This window comes from Pteronotus mesoamericanus, unplaced genomic scaffold (assembly GCF_021234165.1).
Source record: "Pteronotus mesoamericanus isolate MK-2021 breed Mesoamerican mustached bat unplaced genomic scaffold, CSHL_Meso_final scaffold_533, whole genome shotgun sequence".
NCBI classification, from domain to species: domain Eukaryota; kingdom Metazoa; phylum Chordata; class Mammalia; order Chiroptera; family Mormoopidae; genus Pteronotus; species Pteronotus mesoamericanus.
In genome coordinates this window covers 8831774-8852737 of record NW_026555320.1, presented here as the reverse complement: position 1 = coordinate 8852737, position 20964 = coordinate 8831774, and the positions used below count along the sequence as shown (strand labels likewise).

Below are 20964 nucleotides of genomic sequence, written 5' to 3'. Positions count from 1 at the left end.
GGGCCTGCAGAGCCCCAGCGTCACAACACGAGCGGGTCCCGAACACGTGGGCTGGCCCTGCTTCCGGAAGGAGCCGTCCGCCCGCAGGTGCGGCAGAGGGGCTCCCCGCTGACAACACGCCCCCTCCTTGCCGGGGCGGGGGGGGCGGCGGACTCTGCGCTCGCCCCCGTCACGCGGCCCCGGCGTCTGCGTCGTGGGCGTGCGGTCGAAGTGTGAGCGGTGCTTCCAGCGCAGGGCGCTGTGGTGAGCGGTATTTGACCTCGTTGTTGCCTGGTTTTCAGCCCCTGCATCAAGCTTTCGATGACCTCTCCCCGAGGAACCGTGACTTGGGACACAGGGCCCCGTGTCTCCGTGGCGTGAAACACAGGACAGAACCGTCCTGACCGTCGTGGTGGCGGAGGGCGGCGCACCTCTGTTCAGTCCCCTCGTTTGAGCAAGAAACTGCGATTTTACGTACAACGTCTAAGACAAAAGGCCTTTGTTAATCTGTGCAGAGTGCACCTGCAAAGGGGAAACCAGGGGCTCTGGCGAGGCCACCGGTCAGTCCCCACGGAGAGACCGGTCTCCAACCAGCACTCACCGCCCACTTTGCCCTCAGATGACCACTCACCACCAAGGCGGGAGCAACGGAAACCCTGGCGAAACGAGCAGCCGGGAGCTTTCAAAACCCCACGAGACACAAAGAGCCGCAGTCGATCCACGTGACGTGTTCTCCGGCAGCCGGAACCGCGCCCGCATCAGGCGAGGGGAGCCGCGGGGCTCTGGACTGTCCGCGCTGAAGAAGAGCGGCCCTCAACCGCGAGGCGGGCGGTCGCTGGGAAACGCAAGCGGCCCCGCTCACCGGCCGAGACCTCGGAACTGCCCCGACGATGCCCTGCGTGACCGCCTCCCTGCGTGTCTGTTTGCCACTCCGCTCGGCGAGCTCACACGCACGCACACAACTCAACACCCTGGGAAGGAACAGCGAATAAAGGAACACTTGCTCGGAGACTAAAAATGTCGGGAGCTCCGCTTCAAACACTAACGCCCATACGCCACACGCAGAGCACCCCAGGCAAACGCCCCGGGGCGCCCGGCTGCCCAGCCTGCCGCGCGGGTCCTGCAAACAGCGGGGGGCAGGGAGAGGGCCGGGCGGGGGGGCAGCGGCGCCGCAGACACGTGCTCCCTTCCGAAGGGACCGGGAGTCCAGAGACAATCTCGCTGTGCCTCAGCCTCCTGTGCAGTGATCTTGACGAGACCCACCCCACACACTCGCCAGGAGCCTTCGTTAAGCGAGCACGCAGGTGGCTTATGCCCGGGCTGGCACGGGACAGTGTCCACGTGGGCCGGGCGCCAGTGCCATCGAAGCCGCCTCCGGCCGGTCACACCCACGCGTACCTGGGAGTCAACCCCACGCTGCCCTTCTCTCTGCGATGACATGAGTCTCCTGCCTGTCACGGACTGCGTGCCGGTGGCCCCCACAGCAGCCCCTATGTGAAGCCCTGGCCCACGGTGTAACACTCTTAGGAGGCGTGGCCTTGGTTGTGCTCAGGCTTCAGTAAAACCACGGCGGTGGGGGCCTCGGCGAGAAGACGGCCACGCCGCCGGGCCGAGGGGCCTCCCCAGGCACGGGGTCCGCCGGCACCCGGCGGTGGGGGGGGGGGTCCCAGACTCCGGAGTTAGGAAAGCGGTACGTGAAGGTAAGTCACCCCACCCAAGGACCTCACGGCCGCGTGCTCCTAGGGCGCGTCCAGTTTTGGCATGACGCTTCCGTCCACGAGCTGTGGAGTAATTACATTTTTTTAAATTCCAGCTCAATCTCTTACGAGCTACATGAATTGCAGGGAATTTCCTGTCAGAGGCAGTAACTAACGGGGGCAACGACCTACGGGGCTCAGAGGCGGCCTGAGGTTCTGCACACACGGCCCGGCCAGGCCCCGGGCGCGGAGCCGGGTGCCCAGGCGGCAGGCGGCGCAGGCTCCCTGGGGAGCTGCCCTCCGTTAAGGCCCCGCCGGGGGTCACGCCTCCCCGCCCCCGCACCCCCACGCCACTGTTTCAGGGTTCTCCTCCCTTCACTGTTCCCAGGGGCCTTCTCTCCTTCCTGACGACAGTGCCCCGATGCGTCCCGGTCCCCTCCGCGCCGCGCACCCCGATGCGCCACGCGGAGCGGACGTCAGGGCGGGCCCGCAGGTGGGACGCGGGAACCCGGCCCTGCCCCCCGCGCGGACGCGCCGGGGAGAAGAGGAGAGGCGGGCGCGGGGGCGGGGCGGCCGGTGAGGGGCTGAGGTGCCGGCCGCTCCGGAGAGGCGGCCGGGCGGGGGGCAGGGCCGACGGTGCGGATCCGAGGCTCGGGGGCGCTTCCTGCACGGGCACGTCTGTAGGGCACGTGCTACCGACCCACGGAGGTTCCGCTGTTGTGGCTTGTACGCGTGTGTGCACACGCGTGTGCGTGTCTCACACGCTGCGCCCGCCATCCTCCGTGGTCAGCGCCCGTGCACAGCGGGGCCCAGCCGTTCAGCCCGGCGCCTACGATTCACGGAGACACGCACGCACACACGCAGAGGGCACGTAACACCCTCCCACGTGAGCGTTTTGAGGCGGCTCAGTACTCAGGCAGCCGTCAAATAAAGCGCTTTGAATAAGCACCTTCTTTGCAGGAGCCGGCGAAGTAATCAAAAGGCACTTTGGAGACAATAAGTATTTTAAAAGCTAAATAAAATTGTGGGTTTTACTTAACCTTCTGTATTTGTTGAGCTCTAATAGCATTTCCAATACATACTATTTTTAAGTGCCCCAAATGCCTTTTTAGACACCACCAAGCATAAAATAATCCAACGTGTGGCGTTATCACCGATCCAAGTCACGGGGACAACACACTCCAACCGCGCTCGCCGTTTTCCCCAGGTTTCCGTGCGCACGCTCGGAGCAGCCGTGAAGGTCCGCGTGGGGTGAGCGAGACGCCCGCGCGGTGTCGGGCGCGGCAGGAGACGGCTCTCGCACGCGCACGGGGGTGCCGGACTCGGGAGCAGAGGTCCGCGCCGTCCCACGGGGCCACGCGGATGCGGACAGCAGAGGAGAGGCGGCGGTCACCGGAGTGCCTGTCGGCAGCTGACAGGCTCGGCCACACCCAACCCCGCCAGCACTTCCTCGGTGACGCCACGCAAGGGTCACGCCGGTGCTGAGACCAAGGGCAGGTGCTCTGCAGTTAGTTCAGGGGGAGCGTGGGAAGCCTGTTATCCTCCGAAGCTTCCCGTGGTCAGCCCTGGCCGGGCAGCTCCGTGGGGTGGGCACTGTCCCAAAAGGGCAAGGCCGCCGGCGCAGTTCTCGGCCGGAGCACGTGCCTGGGTTGTGGAAGCAACCAATCGATGTTTCTCTCGCACGTCGATGTGTGTGTTTTTTTTTTTTTTTGCTTTTTTTTTAAAAAATATATATTTATTGATTCCAGAGAGAGAGAGAAAGGGAGAGAAGGAGAGACATCGGTGTGAGAGAATCATCGACTGGTTGCCTCCCACATTTGCCCCCGTCGGGGACGAACCTGCAGCCCAGGCCTGTGCCCGGACCCGGAATCGAGCCAGTGACCTTTTGGTCACAGGACGATGCTCCAGCCAACCAGGCAACACCAGCCGGGCACACACTGCTGTGTGTGGATGAAGCTGAGAATCAAGTCAACCATTTGGAACACAAGGAAGAAATAAGCATTCAATCAGGACAGCAGGAGGAAAGAGGAATTCAAGAAAACGAGGAAATTATAAGGCGCCTCAGGGACACCTCCAAACGGGCCAACCCCTGAATCACAGGGGTGCTGGAAGGAGAGGAGGAGGCGCAAGAAATTGAAAATTTATTCGAAAAAATAATGAAAGAAAATTTCCCTAATTTGGCGAAAGAAAGAGACATACAAGTCCAGGAAGCATAAAGAGGTCCAAACAAGTGGGACCCAAAGAGGACCATAGAAAGACACGTCATAATAAAAATGCAAAGGTTAAAGATAAAGAGAGAATTTTAAAAGCAGCAAGAGAAAAGCAGAGAGCAACCTACAAAGGAGTTCCCAGAAGACTTTCAGCTAATTTCTCAAAAGAAACTTTGCAGACTAGAAGGGGCTGGAAAGAAATGTTCAAAGTGATGAAAGGCAAGGACCTACCTCCAAGATCACACTACCCAGCGAAGCCGTCGTTTAGAATCAAAGGGCAGGAAAGCGCTTCCCAGACAAGGTCAAGCTAAAGGAGTCCATCATCACCAAGGCCTTATTATAGGAAATGTTAAAGGAACTTAGTTAAGAAAAAGAAAAAGATTCAAAAACTGTGAACATTAAAGCGGCAATAAATTTACAACTATCAATAACTGAATCTGAAGAATAAACTAAGCGAACAACTAGAACAGGACCAGAATCGCAGACATGGAGATCCCACGGAGGGTGATCAGCAGGGAGGGGGCGGCGCAGGGGTGAAGCAGCGTAACTGGTCGGTGCAGAACAGACGGGGGAGGTGAAGAAGAGCATAGGGAACGGAGAAGCCAAAATACACATGCATGACCCACGGACACGAACTGATTAAGGAGGGGGCTCTGCTGGAGGGCAGGGGGTGCCAGGCGGAGGGGGACGAGGCGGGAAAAACTGAGACCACTGTAACAGCATGGTCCATAAAATACATCTTTTAGAAAAGAGTTTCATTTACCTGGCTAGGCCCATTAGAAAATTAGAGCTGAAAACAGAACCGCACGCGCGCTGCACCCCGCAGAACCCCCGCGTAGGCGGCCGGGGGACCTGCCGCACCTGCCCAAACCCGAGCCCACCCGCCAGCGTCCGGGCCCTGCCGCGGCGCGGCCTCAGGCGCGCTCACCGCTTCCCAGGCGGGACCCAGGGTCACCGTGGCCTCGCGGCCCTCGGGGGCGCGCGGCCCACAGACGCGGCAAAGCCTGCACGAAGCGGCCAATCCCTGTTCTCTGAACGTCAGAGCTGCCCGAGAGGAACGCAGCCCAAGCCCCACCCAGGTCCCTCTACACGTTCGAGGGGCCACGTTCGAAATGGTTGCAAGGAACAGGTGAAATTTACTTGACTATTTTTATTTGACCAAAGAATATCTACGATACTATCATTTAGTCAATGTCAAATTGAGATACTTTAGTTATTATTAACATTTCTGGAAAGAAGCCTGAAGTTCTGCATCCATTTCACACAGGCAGCACCTCTCCGCTCAGGCCTGACCGGCGCTGCGGCCGCCCGGGGCCGGCGGCTGCCCACAGGGCCGTGAGCGCCGAGTCTCGGACACGGCTGAGCAGTAACCAGCAGGCTGCTGAGCAGGAGGTCAACGGCCGCCTCGGGTCCGTGATGGCCGCCAGCCCAGGCCTATCCCGACGTCACGCCTGGGAAAGGACCTGCTGGGGCAGTCAACACCGGTGGCCAGGGAGCTGCACGTGGATTTCCCAGACAGAAAGACGTCCCGAGGGACGACAGACCGAGAAAGCTCCGGAAACTCATAGACTGTTTCGTCTCCAGCACAGAAATACCTCCCTCGCCGGGCGTGAGGAAGGCAGATGGGACGAGCGGAGCCCCCCGGCCCCGGGGGCAAGCGGAGGGGCGTCCGGTTTCACCCCGTCCCTGTTCCTGGCTTTACTGCCACCGCTGGTGGTTTCGTCCCCCAAGGAAGGCAGGAAACACAAATGACCAACACGTGCTTCACTGGCCGAGTGCACGTCCCTGGCTACACACTGCTTCACAGACGCGCGAACAGACGCCGTGTCCGGGCCCGGCAGATGCGGGGCCGCCGGGGCGCGGCTGGGAGGGCAGGGACGGGTGCGGAAACATTCGCAGGTGGGATGCGGGCATTTCACCCGCCATGCCCAGTGCTGGGCTCGAGCGTGGCACTGTTACGTCACAGAGTCCCACGCTTACGGTTCCGTCAAAAGACTTTGTAATAAAAATGGGGGTGCTGTTTGTGCCAGGCCCTGTGCTTTCACTTGCCATGTATGATGAGAACATCCCTACATCGTGAACAGAGTTTTAACTTTAGTACATAAAAAAAGGGCCCCATGGGGTCCTCGGAATAACAAGCCAGCCTTTTAATCAGAAACTGCTGCCGACCCAGCAGGACGAGTAGGTCCAGGATGTGAAGAGCGGAATGTAATCAATACTCTAGAAAATTGGTAAGAGCCACATCCTCCTCCTCGTCATAATCACAGAGTTCACCGCTTACCAAGTGATCCCCCACAGGCAGCCCGCCAGGCATCAGCCGAGCCAACTCGCCCTGATCGACCCTTACGGCTTTTTTACCAACATCTCCAGAGAATCAAGTTGGCCTTTCCAGTTTTTTTAAAGATCATACTTATTTGCTTTCAGAGAGGAGAAAGGAGGGAGAGAAACATCCATGTGCGGTGGCCTCTTGGGCGCCCCCTACGGGGGACCCGGCCGGCCACCCAGGCCTGTGCCCTGAGTGGGGACCGCACCGGCCACCCTTCGGTTCTCGGGCCGGCGCCGGTCCACTGAGCCCCGCCAGCCGCGGCGGGCGCTGAAATGTGTAAGGGGGAGAGGCGATGGCTTCTATGTCTTACTTTCAAACAGATTTCACTCATCCACCAATCAGTGAATCAATGGGAACAATACACCCACGTAACGATGCAAACAGAACAAATACGGTAGAACGGCCCAGTAGGTCAGTCTGAACGGTGGCTGTCTGGGTGTTCAGGTGTTGCTTACGCTAGTCTTTCAGATTTTTAGATGCTGGAGGATTTTTACATTTAAAAAAGAAAAACCATAAAATAAACCAAAAACCACTATCTTTTTAAAAAATTCTCTCATACACTCCTCCACAAAACAAAATGAACAAAAAGGAAACGCGTCAAATGATTTAATAGTAAGAGCCGCTTTTCTATGGGAGACGCCTGGAAAATTATTCCTTTCCTTTCTATTTTATCCTAAACTTCAAAATTACCAAATTAACAAGTAAAAAGCCTCTGCTTATTTTTGTTCCCTTAAATAAGTTATTTGCTTAAAGGAAAAACTGTGCTGCTTTCTGGGTTAGATATGAAAATATCGACATTCATTAAAACTTACAAGCTCCCTTTACGCTAGAGATAAGTTTTACCTCCCTTAGGAAAAAAAGTTATCAGTTAACACCCTCGAATTCCGAGTAAGTGTTAAACGCTGCAGAGGACGTGAGTATGAGGGGCCATTACATTCGCTGTGGAAACAAGACGATCAGCCAAAATCAGAAGCTGAAACAGGAATCTGATGGGCCGAGCAGAGAAGGTGAAATTTTTTTTTTCTGAAAAAATAAAAATGTGTTTTTCTTTGCTACTGGTAGAGTATTACTTCAACAATTAAAATTATTGACTGTATGACTCGAATGCAGTTCTAACCTCGACTTAGAACACAGTTCACTCTTACCTCCTAGGCAGCCAATGAGTGAGAGTAGGACCAGCTGTTTCCATGACAACATCATCTTTAACTGCCCAAAGCAAGGACCACTCTTGTCCAGTCTCCGATGAACAGGATGCTTTGTCTTCGGGAAAATCCCTTAATCTGTAAAATATATGTACACAGAAGTCAGACTTGAAAATGAGTTGCCTTAAAAAACAGATTTTCTTCTTTTCATAAAACTGTAAGCCACTCAAAATCCTCCAATGAAATGAATCTTTTTTTTTTAACGCAAAAGAGAAGATACACAGAACACACTTTATGTCGCTGGCAGGCAGATGGAAGTGGCTTCACAACATCAGAAATGTCCGACAATGCTAAGATAGTAAATATTAATACAGTAAATATTAAAACTTAGGCTAGACAACAATTACAGAAAACGAACTATAACCCTGAAGCCCTAACGTACCTCATCTTCTCTAATGACGACACCTTGGTAGAACCCAGAGAGTCCCACGAGCGGACGTCCAGAAGCGCCGCTCCCTGCGGCCGCATCCCTGACCGGGACCGCGAGCTATAAACGTCACGTCCGACGCTCACGGCCAACACACGGACTCCACGCGCCGCGGAAACCACCCGAGCGCTCGCGGCGGAAACTGTTCGGTCCGACGGTCTCGCAAAGGAAACTGCTTTGCTTTACCTTCCGTTTTCACAGTCTCCGTGCGCCGGCCTAGGGGAGGGCATCCTGGGGGCAGGCTGTGTCCTTTCCAGCCGCCAGCCACCCCGCCGCCCTGCGTGGCTGGCGGTCACGCGGACCGGCTCGCTGCACCCCGCCCGGGCCGCTCCGACGGCGACAACAGCAGGGCCCGTGCGGGCTCGGCGGCCGCCGCGGACGGGCCGACCAGGCTGCGGAGAGGCAAGGAGAGCGAGCAGCTGCCCGAGGACGGCGGATTCTACACACAGGCCTGACCTGCGATGGGGCGCATTCAGTCGGAACCGCGCGTCCCAAATAACCCCGTCAGAAGTGAAGATAGAGCAAGGCCCCCGTGATGTCCTTCAAGTACCCTCCCACACCAGTTGTTCCCATAGTGACGCTGTTTGCTCACCTGCGATCACACACACGCGGGGGGGCCCTGCGGTCGGACGTGGGGTTGGCAGCTCTGACCCCCGCCCCCCGGAGCCTGGGACCAGGCCTGCGAGTCCCCTCACCACCGAGCCGCCAGGACAGGCGGCGGGTGACTCGGCTCCCATTACGGCCAACGCCGCGCCACAGCCTCCCGTGCCAGCGCGGCACCCGGCAGGAGCACAACAAGACCGCCAGGGCCCGGGGGGTGGGAGGGAAAGGCGGGCGGTGGCTAAGGGAAGACGCACAGCCACCAACGGCGGGGACTCGAGCTCCCCCCCCAACTCTGCACCTGCAGCCTCAGGGCCACCCAGGCCTGTCCTCAGCTGCCCACAGGTCTCCTTGTCACGGGGCAAGGGCTGGGGTGTCCACACGCCGGCCCTCTAGTCACCGTCAGGCTGGAGGCTGCCCTCAGGGCCGGTCACGGCCCAGCGCTGCCTTCGGTGAAGAGACGCACACGCGGCCCTGTGAGCGGGCGCTGGTGGCGTCCGTCACACGAGGCCCGTGAAACAGGCTGGAAAGCTGTTTGCAACGGTGTCGCCGGCACAGAGGCCCGATGACCGAGTGCTCCTGTGAGGGGAGGAGGCGCTTCCGGCCCAGCTGCTGCACTCAGAGTCGAGCAGACACTCGCAGAATCACAGTCTGAGAAACGACAGGCAGCCTGTCCGGTAGAGGAGAAAAACACACACGTTCTAACGTTCTCGTACATGCGCAGACGGGCAGAGAAGCTGCGTAAAGTTTGCAGATTAAAAAAACTCGTTCAGGAATATAGTGTTTACCAGTCGCGCTGCTCACGTTTCACCAGCGCTGAGGAGGCGCGGACTCCCTAAGTCACGAAGGCAGTCCATGCCGTCGCGACCTGGCTCCTCGGCGCCGCCGAGCACTGCCACAGAGCGGGGGCCGGTGAAGGCTCGTCCCACTCCTGAAACCGCCAGGCTGAGATAATTACAGGCAAAGCCACCGAAGCAAGACAAATACAGATCAAAATGTCATCAGCTCAGAACGGACATTCACTCTTCAGGGGAACGTTTTAAGTCAAAGAAAAAGCGGATACCCTTTGGAATCTTCTCTGCTCACACATCTGCATCGGGGCCAGAGCTTCGTGCATTCCCGGCACGTTCCTCCTGGCCGCCTTCAAACAGCTCGCAAGTCGAGTGCGGATTGGCGGCCGAGCCACCTGTTCTTAACGTCGGCAGCGACAAACGAAACGCGAGACCTTGGACCCAAAACCACCGCGGCTCTAAACACGTCCAGGTTTGCGGCCTGTGTCACGTACATTACAAAACTGCTCCAAAGATGCCAGGTCGTGAAATACCGCTGCGCATTCACCCTGCACGTGCGCGGACAGCTCGGAACGCAGCCCTGGCCGCGCTCGGGCGCGAAGCTCCGGCACCTGTGGCGAGTCCGACGGAGAAGCGCCGCCCGTGCGGCTCGGCCGCCGCCGGGCCCGCGGCAGGGCGTCTGCTGGGGGTCCTCCTCTGCCCTGCGAGGCAAAGGCTGCGGCAGCTCTGCTCGGAAGGATGACCTACCACACGGCTCCGCCCCAGACCCCACCCCTGCAGAGACATTGTCGCCCCCACCCACAGCCCGCCCGCACCCCGCACAGCCGCAGCCCGCACCCTCGGGCACATCACCGAGGCCCTTGCCGGCGCAGGGGAAGAGTCGGGCGCGAACGGGTGGAAGCTTCACGCCCGGCGCCGCGTGCCCCCGCGTCTTCTAGCGCGTATCCAGCTCCCCGGCGTGAAGCACGCAGATGACGGTGAGCTGCCGTCCCCGCGGAGCACGAACCGAGCACGACACACCCACCGTCTTCGTTCACGACCCTCTCGTTCGTCCCGCGGCGCCTCTCCCGGAGACGCTGCCCGTCCACCCTGCCCACGACCCCCGTGTCTCCCTGCTGGGACCGAGCCGGCTCAGGACGAGGGTCACTGAACGCTGGGCTCCCAGAGTCCAAATGATGCCACACGCGTCCCCCACAGGTGACAAGTGAGGGGCAGGGAGGGAGCGGGGACTGGGCGGGGAGCCCATGCGAGGCCACCATCCTCCCCGCCGCTCTGTGTCCTCGATGGCACAGGCATGGAGGGACCGTGCCGTCCCTCACCTGCCGCTGCTGAGCACAGCCCGCACGTCACCTCCCTGCCTGTGACCCGCCACGCTCCCCGCACCTTCCCTCGGCGGGAGACCGGGCACCCTCCTCTGGACGGCAACCTGTGGGACCCAGGGCCTCGCGGGTTCAGTCCCTCCGGAGAGCCAGCCCCACTCCCACAACACGCAGAGCGACGCGAGCTAACAAGCTCGGTGACATGCAGCTTGGTGACGTGTCCTTCTCCCTGGCACTTCCCCGAGGAAACAGGGAACAATGAGGAGGAAGGCAGGTTTCCGCCCCTGCACGGCTGAGGGGCTTTCTCCCTCCTCCCCCAGGGCAGGCCCTGCGCGCCAGACCCGCTGGAGTTTTAAAACAGCTTCATCGCCTCGTAGGACCTAAAAGTTCCCTGCAGAGACAGTGTCCAACGACGAGGTGGCCAACCGCACAGGGACGGCCGACGGCCGGCTCGCACGGGGGGCGGGTTACGCGCGTCGGCCTGACCCCCGCCCTCTCGCCAGCCCACGGGGGCTTCTGCTCCCGCCCCCGTGTTGTGGATAAAGAGGCAGAGACACAGATGGCACAGGAATCCCCCCAGGGGACGGGCCGCAGGGAGGCGGAAGCCTTCCGTGTCTGCATGTCGTGCGGCGCCCAGGCCGCGCCCAGGACCACGGCCGCTGAAGCCAACGGTGGCCTGGCTGTCCACGGGAAGCCGCCGTGGACAAGTACTGAGCTGAAGTAGCCGGAGTTTCTTTCTGTGAGTGGTGGTCCCAACAGTGTGAAAACCACAAGAGGCAGCATCAGTTGCCGCTAAACATGGTGTGTGTGGGGGGAATGGATAAACCCAGATGTGTACACACACACGGTTGTCCGGCGTTGGAGAAGGGCCTTGGTACTTACACCTTGTCGGCCCTCAGCGCGCCAGCTGCAACGCGGGGCGGGTGCGTGTGCCCAAAGCTGGCTCGATGCAGGAGCCCGTGACTCCGCGCGGAGCCACCCCTGGTGTGCAGGACGCGGCAGTTCCCACCGTGGCCGCCAGAAATTCAGCGTGATCGGCGCCCTGACCAGCGATCAGTCAGACTTCAAGGAGTACTGACTTCAGCATCGGCCTCTAACTCATTCTGAAGAGACATCAGCTGCTCCTAACACTTATTCTGCATAAGTGCGTGTTTAAAAGTTGCTTTTTATCACAATGAGTGGAGTGATTTTGACACTTTTGGAACCGCTAATCGTAGCTATGAATAGATACCTGCCTGGAATTCACACCTATTCAGAGCTGCACCTCCATGTGCAAAACATCCACTTTATCAGCTCAGAAGCGTGAATCTAAATTGAGGCAAACTGTGAACTCACACCCACGGTACGGATTTCAGCTGCGGAGGCAGAGAGAGGAAAAGTCCCAGCGCCCCCACGCCCCCCACCTGCGTTTCCATGCAGGTAAAAGCAATGCTTCAGGTGAAGCCTCTAAACCCCACGGGATGGGGGCTCAAACTGCCTGCCTGTGTGGAATGATCTGGAACAAGCGCACAACCCAAACCACAGGGAGGCGTGAGGACCAGAGGCTACGCCGTCTCACTCGGCCGGGGGTCGACCCACGGAGCCGGGAGCCCCGGACCGCCAGACACTCGGACTTTTCAGAAGAGCCCCGACATGCAGTTTTATGAGCGCGCACCCCATTTTCAAACGTGAGCCTGTGGCCCAGACGCCATGTGTGGGCAACCGAGATGCGGCCCGTCCTGAAACTGCTGACCGACCAGGTCCTCCCTGCATCAAAAACCGGACACCGTGGGCCACGCGGCGGCCCTGGAGCAGGCACACAATGCCGCACTGGGAGCACCTCGAGGCTGTTCCCCGTCTTCTCCGGGGGCGAGGCTGCAGGGGGCGGATGATGGGGAACGGGACCCCGACCCTCGCAAGGAGGGAGCCTGCGACACTGGAGGAGGCTCAGCCTCGAGACGGCGCCCCCCACCCTCTGACGTGCTCCTGTCCCAGAACCCAGCGGGCCGCCCCCGCCCAGCGGGTCCCAAAGGCCGAGCCCTGACGGGGGACTCACTGGGCCCCGCCCACGGGCGGCCCCAGACAGGGCGCCCACCCTCCGCCCCGAGTGCCACAGAGGCAACTACACCCCCTACGCCTGCCGGGGGAAGCACCAGGGCCGTGGCCTCAGCGCTGGCAGGAAAAGCTAAGCCCTCAGCAAAGAGCTGGGGGGCCGCCGGGCCTCCCCTTCCTGCAGGTCGGCCGGTTCGGGGGACGGCCTGCCTCACCCACCAGCCCCTGTGGGCCCGGGTCGGGCCGCCCGGACGCAGGGCTGTTTCTCGGAGCCCCCGGCTTGGCCCGAGAGAGTGGTTTTATGATAATCGTGCTTCCAGAAAGGACTCTGCGATGCAGTGGGCCTGGGGTCCGGCCCCCCCCCCCCCCCCCTCCCCCTCCTCCCCAGACCAGACCCTCCGGGGAAAGCACTGCCTGGGGGCTCCGACCACACCTCTCGCTGGAGAACGCATGCAAGGCCCTTTGTGGGGCCTCCGCATTTCAGCTTCACAGTGACCAGTGGCCAGACGTCCCCGCGCACATGTCCAGTTTCCTAACCACATCCAGGACGTGAGGACGGCAGAGAACCCGCAGACACCGAGGGACCCTGACCAGGGCCGGGCGGGGAGGACTGGGCGGCCGGCACCCCCAGAACAGGGACAGCTGCTTCCGGGTCTGAGACCACAGGTGCTCACGCAGCTTCTGCTCTTCACGTCGGCAGCACCTTCTGATTTTGTTACGCACAGGGCTGGCCCAACACCACGAGACCAGCTGTGGCCTGCGGGCCGGCAGGGCGGGGTCTCTCCGCACCCAGCGACAGGAGAGAGACAAAGAGCAGCAGCAACGGCAGACGCTGTCTTTGGGGGCCTGTGCACACACCGACGAGCCCGCTGCGCTCACTGCCCGCCCCACGCCCTGCACCCCGCAACCGCCCGCCGCCCAGCCCGGAGCCGGGCCAGGCAACGCCTGCTCAAGGAGTGAACATCGGGTTCAGGGCCACGGCTGCGCAATGGGCCCCACAGCTGACTGTCGGGGGTGCCCAGCAGGAACCCCGATCCCCCCGCCTCCCCACGGCATCGTTCCTGGGCACGGGGCCCAGAACCGCCGCCGTAGGTTCTGTAACCCTCCCGAAGCGGCGCCGCTGCAGGGACACCGATGCCCCCAGGACCAGCGGAGCTTCCAGCGCAACCCCGGGCGGTCAGGGCCGCAGCCTTCGCTCCGGGGCTGTTTCATCCCCTGGGACAGGGTGGATCTGCGAGCGTGGCGGCTCCTCCTCATATGGAGGTGGCGGGGACAGGGAGAGTTCGCATCGTCCCTGAAAGAGCCGCTACCACAAGCACACGGTGCTTCCACTGAGAAGAGCCGGCATGCCTTTCAGTGGGAGACACGTCAACAGGCAAGAGGCATCTGCCTGGATCCCCGGCTGCGAAAGCCATGGGTGGACGGGAGACACCGGTCACCTGGAGTCCCCAGAAAGACCCCAAGACACAAAGACGCTGGAGGCAGGAGGGGCGGCCCGGCCCGAAGGGACATGCGGCCCCACACGGCCTGGGAGGGCAAGGACCCAACACCATCCTCCCGACGCGGCTCCTCCTCAGCCCCAGGGAGACTCTGGGGACCAGGGCAAGCCAGCTGGGGGCGGGGGAGGGTCCGCCACCGGAAAACCACCTGAACGGAGCCCCACACGCAGGACGTGTGTCCCACGTGCCGTCGGTGCTGGGGGGGGGCTCCAGCCTGAACGCCCACGCGTGTGCAGGAGGGCTCCGATGTAAACACAGTACGATCCTGACTTGAACGGACTTTGTGCAGGGTAATTAGCAGCCGTTTGTGAAGCATTTGGGTGGGTGGGGAAAAACGCTTTTTCCTTCGGTTACATAATCACCGATTCTCCCGTTTGAAAGCCCAGTGACTGCGGCTGTTTCACCGCTAAGAAACGGGAGCGCGCGCGCCAAAGGCCAGTTCACGCCGTCTCCCCGCACTCCCCTCCCCCAGCCCAGTTGTGTGCAGGGTCAGAGGGCAACCGTTTCCTTTAGCAAAGCTGGCGCTTCGAGGTGCCCTTTCAAGCAAGGACAAAGGATGGGCCCTACGTGGGCACGGGGACAACCGCCGCGCTGTTCGGTGGGGGGGGGCCCCGTGGTGCCGGCGCCGGCGCGCGAAGGGACAGTGCAAGGCCCCTTCCCGCTCAGGGGCCCTGGAGACTCACACACAGGACGGCCCCAAAGAGTGTGCGGCCCCGGTGTCCTGGGGGGGGGGGGCGGGCTGCTCTGCGGAACGCGCGTCCCTGCAGCCGGAACGGGAGAGGCACGGGGACCACCGGCTGTGGCTCGAAAGCACCTCAGGCCAGGCAACCGCGGGGTCCGCAGCCCCCGCCCAGCGGTCGCTGCCCCGCAGGCCAGGCGTGGGCGGCCGCCCCGGTGCATGAGCAGTGGCTCTGCGGACGCCGCAGAGTCAGTGCGCACGGGGCTGGGGCCTCCTCGGGAGAGCGAAGCCCCGCGTGCGCGTCTCGTGAGCCGTTTCCTTGCACGCGTGGCCCCGGGACGGGGATCGGATGGGAAAGGGCGCATCGAGCACAGGCAGACGGTGACGACAGGCTCCGACTGTCCAGTGAGCCCTCCTGGGCAGAAGCGTCACTTGGAAATTTCGGGACTTAGTGTATTACAACTACTGAGTCACGGGGGCGCTGGGGAACATGCCCCTCAAAGTGCTCGGGCCGAGGGTGACGGTGCCCCGTCACTGACCGGCTGTCCCGCGTCTGCCGCTGAGCTCAGGACCTGCCCAGCAGCCGGGACAGGGACGGACAGGGACAGGCGGGGACCCTTCCAGCGGCAGCAGCCGCGCGGGCAGCTGGGTCCCTAAGTGGGTCGGCCTCCAGCTCCCTCGTGGCCGATGCCCGAGGCGCACGTCCCCCCACGGACGCGGCTGGTGAGAGCAGGCCAGCGGCCTCCCAGCGGCCACTCAGCAGCCCGGGCGCTGCGCTCGCAGGGACGGGCCGCGCGCTTGCTGCCCCCGGCAGCACCCCCTGCCCCTTAGACGCAGAGCTCAGGCCACTGTGAGAGTCCGTTGTCCCTCGATGCTGCGCTGATTCGGGCACGTCCACAGCTGCCCGCCCCTCAGTCTCCTTTGCTGTGGGCGCTGTCTGACGCCCTGGGAGCTTCCCGGGGGTTCTCTGCCCACGCTGACGGGGGACAGGCCCACACCCCCTCCCACTCCTGGGGGTCCAGCGCCTCGGCTCTTGGAGCCAAGCCGGGCTGGGCGACCTCCTCCTCGGTCAGGGCATTGTGGGGCCCCCAGCGAGCCTGCCCCCCAATCCCTGCCCCGGAGGCCTCCTCCCGCCCAGCTCCGCACCCCCGCCCCCACTGCCCGAGTCCGAGGTCTCTTGGGAGAAGGCGCAGAGGAGAAGAGCGGGGGTCCCACAGGCCTGCGTCTTCGGGACTCGCCAGCCCGACATGCGCAAGGACACAGGGCGTCTCTCGTCCGAGTGTTTCCAGCGACCCCGCCACGTTCTGTGAGACACAGCAGCCAGCACGAGTCGGACGGCTGGTCTGCAGAGCCCCTTCCTTTCCATTTAAAAAATTGAAGAAATCGATAGAACACGTGACGTCTACTTAAAATAGGACCAGAGAAACTCGTTCCCCAAGCCAGGCTCCACGCCATTTCTTGAGTGTAGAAAAAATAATTCCGAACCCAGCCACAAGCAGAAGGGAAACAATTTCATAAATCGATAAAAATGGAAATTACATTAATCATTTATACGTAAGCCAGAAAAGAAGTTCTTTTTATGGCTGAGATGAAAAAAAAAAAAATCAGTCATCATATATTGTTCTATTTAAAATGCCCTTAAATGGCATTTGGTGTTTCTCACGTTGTAACTTTTCCTGAATCTGCTGGGGTGACCTTGGTCAATGAAATCATACAGGTTTCAGGTGTGCAGCCCCATGACGCACCGCCTGCGTGTGGTGCCGTGCGCGCGCCTCCCCAAGGCGCTGTCCCCATCGCCACGGCGCCCCTCCCGCGCCCCTCACCGCGCTGCTGTCCGGCTCCATGTGCGTTTTTGCTTAACCCCGTCCCCTCTTCCATGCGGCCCCCCAAACCCTGCCCTCCGCAGGCGTCAGTCTGTTCTCGGTGTCTATGAGCCTGCTTCTGTTTTGTTCGTTTGTTCGGCTTCTTCATGAGGCTCCACATGTGAGAGACTCACAGGGTGTTTGTCTTTCCCTGCCTGGCCTATCGCACTCAGCGTAAGGTGCTCCAGGTCCGTCCGTGCTGCCGCAAAGGGAGGGCGCCCCCTTTTTGACGGCTGAGTAGTGTTCCACTGTGTGGACGTCCTGTAGTTGTTTTATTCACTCATCTGCTGAGGGGCACGGGGGCCGCTTCCAGATCTCGATGCTAAATAATGCTGCAATGAAAACAGGGGCGCAACTGTCACTTGGAATTAATGTCTGGATTTCTTCAGGCACATCCCCAGAGGTGCAACCTCTGGATCATGGGCAGTTCCATTTTTAAGGTTTTGAGGACCCTCCGCACTGCCTTCCACAGCGGCTGCCCCACCTGCAGTCCCGCCGACTGGGCACGAGGGCCCCCTTTCTCCGCGTCCCCGCCAGCGCTTGCTGTTCGTTGGTTTATTGATGGCCATCCTGACAGGTGTGAGGTGCTATCTCATTGATGTTTTACCTTGCATTTCTCTGGGGATCTGTGATGTTGAGCATCTTTCCATGTATCTACGGGCTACCTGTATGTCCTCTTTGGAGAAGTATCTTTCGGGTCCCCCGTACCCTTTGTTAATTGGAAGGCTCTTCTTTTGGTGGTGATGTAGTTTATACTAAAAAGGAGAGCACATATCCTGATGCTTATTTTTTTCTATTTAGAAAAGAAAAACTATGACTATACACTGCTTTTTTTAAGTATATGGTTTAAAAAAAAAAAACCACATTCAAATGAAGCCTGAAACCTTACGTCCCTACTAGAAGCATACAGTGTCTCTCTTCTGGGCTCAAATGCAGTTTTAAGCTTACTTTCTTTCTCAGATGAATGACTGATTCCTGTAGAGTCCCGTGACCACCTGACCAGCTAAGGCGAGGAAGACTCCACGGAGTAGTGGGCGGAGGCTTCTGACGGTCCCCTGAACAAACACCGCCCGGGTCTCCTTTGTCCCCTACCATGGGGCCCATGTACCGCCCCGGGACAAAGTCATGGCTTTGACACCCAAAGCCAGGGAGGTTCCAGGTGAACCATGGCCACCGAGCATCAGCGCTTCCGCGCACAAAAACCAAAGAGGCTTCGCTAGAAGGGCTCGTTGAGCCAAGCGACGTCAGCGGTTCCTCTGTCAGCAGCGGTGACTTCTACCTGGCCCACCTTCCCAAGCGGTCGCAGCGTGACTGACGTTGTCATCCGCTTCCAAGGGCACGGGAGAAAGAATGACAGGACGTGTGTGTTCCTGAGGTGACCTTGGACCCTGGGCCGCGCCCTCTCCCCTCCCACCCGCACGCGCTTCGTCTTCACGGCCACGCCAGGCCCGGGGTCCCTCCCCCGCGCTCACGATGCCCCTCCCCCACGTTCACGGTGCCCAGCCAGGTTTCTTTAAATGGAAGAGGGCAGGTGGCCTCCAAACGCACCGCACTTGGCTGTGTATAGTGCGCACCCAAGTTTGGTGCGCATTATACACGGGGTTATTATGCCCATCATTATACCCGTGGTATGTAATCATTATACCCATGTGTAACATGCATCCTTATTTTTCCCTCAAAAATTTGGGCTAAAAGAGTGTGCATTATATATGGCGAAATACAGTAATCATTATACTCCTGCCAAAAGCCAAAGACTCGGTCACACCCCAGCATTAATTTTCACCGACACCGGTGAAGGATGTCACTGAGAGAAACCCCTGACAAGCTGTTGTAATGTTAGTCCTGTTCCCGACACGCATGCAGCTGGCAGGCGCCATGTGTAGGCTGGCACAGCGCAGGCACACGGGCACGGGTTTTGACTGAACAAGTAAGCGTCTAATTTATGGAAATTTCACTTTAAATGTAAAGAAAAGACACTTAGTCTAAATGTTCCATATTTCCATGACAGTAAATTCATGAGAAATCCTTAACCATCTGCAAGGTAAACACTGAAAATATCAACTTCCTCAAAAGCTAAAGTTAATGCTGTTTACCAACTCCCTATGAAAGAAAGCCTAAATGAGTGTATACTTCACAGCTCACATTTTTGTTCAGCAAGTTATCAATGCAGGGGGGATAGTAAGCAACCCCTTCATCAAGCCCTGGTTACAGACGGCAAGAGAAAAGGTAAAAACGGTGAGATCCCCACAGGAACGAGGAAACAAATAAAAAGTCCAGCAACGGCCGGCCAGGCACCCCGCCCGAGGGTCCCCCGGTCAGAAGTTGCTGTACAAAGCTGCACACAGCAGGCAGACTGGGCTCACCCAAGGCCACGGTCAGGCCACGCTTCCCAGCTCTGCGGGCCCGGCGCCCTCGGTGACGCCCGTGAGGAACCCGGGAGCCACCACGGGGCCTCTCGGCTCCAGCGGCGTTTCCCACGAGCTCTGGAGGAGATGGAGGGATGCGGCCCAACCACAGCGCCTTTGTCCTCGTGGCAAAAGAATCACAAGCTTTAACAATCTTTAATTTTTGTCAATTAAACATGCTTTGTCAACCATATTGCAATACAGCTAAAAATCTAAGTAAATGAAAATTAAAACCCCGTGAATGAAAAGCTTTAGCGCTCTTTGATTTTTGTCAATTAAAAATGCCTTGTCGATCATAGCCCAGTATAGCTGAAAAACTAAACAAACGGAAATTTAAAACCCCATGAATCCGTCCGCTTCTTCAACAGGGGTCGAGAGAGAGCACGTGTATCCGGGTACGTGACACCCGCGCCCACCGGGAACGAGAGCCCCGCCAGGGGCACGCAGACCCCGCACCCCCCGCAGGGGCAGAGGCTCCGGGGCGGGCAGAGGGGAAGCAGCCGGGCGCCGCCTCCCAGAAAACACTTTAAACACAGGCAGACAGGCAGTTCAAAGAGAACAGTTATAAAAACTGACTACGCAAGCTCTCCGTGTCAGCAAGCCAGTGCAGGTACCAACGCCACAGGGGAATTTAAGACAACGAATGCTACGCAAAGCAACAGGGCATTTCGTGGCGATGCCAGGGCCGCGTCATTAGACAGAGGTGACAATCCTACACGCACAGACACCTGGTTAGTGTGAGAGCTTCGGCCACAGGAAGCCCACGCGGGTACCTGCGAAGGCACGGGAACCCCCACGGGGAAGGGGGAGATTCCGAAAGCACTCGTGCAGCCACGGACGGAGCAAGGCGGGCAGCCTGGCCCCCAAACCAGCGAGACGCGGAAAACCTGAAAAGCGGACGCCGCGACCGGACCCACCGGCGCTTGGTAACGTTGACCCAGCGCCTCCAGGGACGCGCCCCGCTCAGCGAACGGGCGCCGCCCGCGGAGACCCTGCCGGGGGCACCCCGAAAGTAAGTTTTACAGTCGTCAAATAGCTGAAGTAAAGGGCGTGTTCTCCAAAAATAAAACAGCAGATGAGACGTTGACAGCTAAGGACAAACTCATACATCCATGGAGATTAAAAGTTACATACTTCTAAACAACCCATGGATTAAAGGCGAAATGAAGTATAAAACAGAAAACACTTTTAAATGAGCAACGATGAAAACAACATCAAATTCTCATTGCAGAACAGGCAATTCTGACAAATTTAGTTTTAACTCTTGATAGCAAAGAAGAAAGGTTTAAAAATTAACAGTCCGCGATCTCACTTTGAGAAGCCAATGAAGCGCAAAATAAATGGTAACAAAGAAAATATAAAAACGCAGAGCATCCGTTAAAAACGTAAATGGCAAACAACAAGGAAACCCAAGGGAACCAGTGTTCCTTCCAAAACGGTAACGAGACTGGTCGCTCACGAGCCGCGCTGCCCGGGGAACATCAGGACAGACTGCAACTCGGGGGCAGAGCGGCATGGCCACCGGTCCCGCGGGGGGCGGCGCCGTCGGGCGGGGAGACACTGCCAACAACTGCAGGCCGACAGGTTCACTAAATTTAACAAACAGGACAAACTCCCGCAGAAACACCACGTAGGGCAGGGGATTCAAGGTGACAAAGACAATCAGAGCAGCCCCATCGCGAAGGGTGAGCGGAGCCTGCACTCAAAACCCTCCCCTTCGCGGGGGCCTCGGGCCGGACGGCGTGGGGGGGGGGGTGAATCCCGACTTCCTGGCGGGGACTCCCGGCCACACGGAGCGTTTCGGACACGGGCGGAGGAGGGCACGACACACTCATCCTCCGGGGCCGGCGGAGCAGGAGACCGAACGCCTGATGACTGTTCCGGTAAAATCACAGACCAACTGCCCTCTCGTGGAAAAAAATCCGTCCAAGTCCTCA

The 20964-nt window shown here is 59.3% G+C and overlaps 1 protein-coding gene across 1 annotated transcript in view; it reads right to left on the bottom strand.

Annotated features, from left to right (window-relative positions):
* The window catches only part of LOC129087678 (contactin-3-like), an 82687-nt gene extending 75275 nt beyond the window's left edge, over nucleotides 1-7412 (bottom strand). The window contains exon 1 of the mRNA XM_054594619.1: nucleotides 7358-7412. Within this exon, the coding sequence (XP_054450594.1) occupies nucleotides 7358-7412 (55 nt within the window). The remainder of the gene's footprint in view (nucleotides 1-7357) is intronic.
* Nucleotides 7413-20964: the final 13552 nt, after the last annotated feature.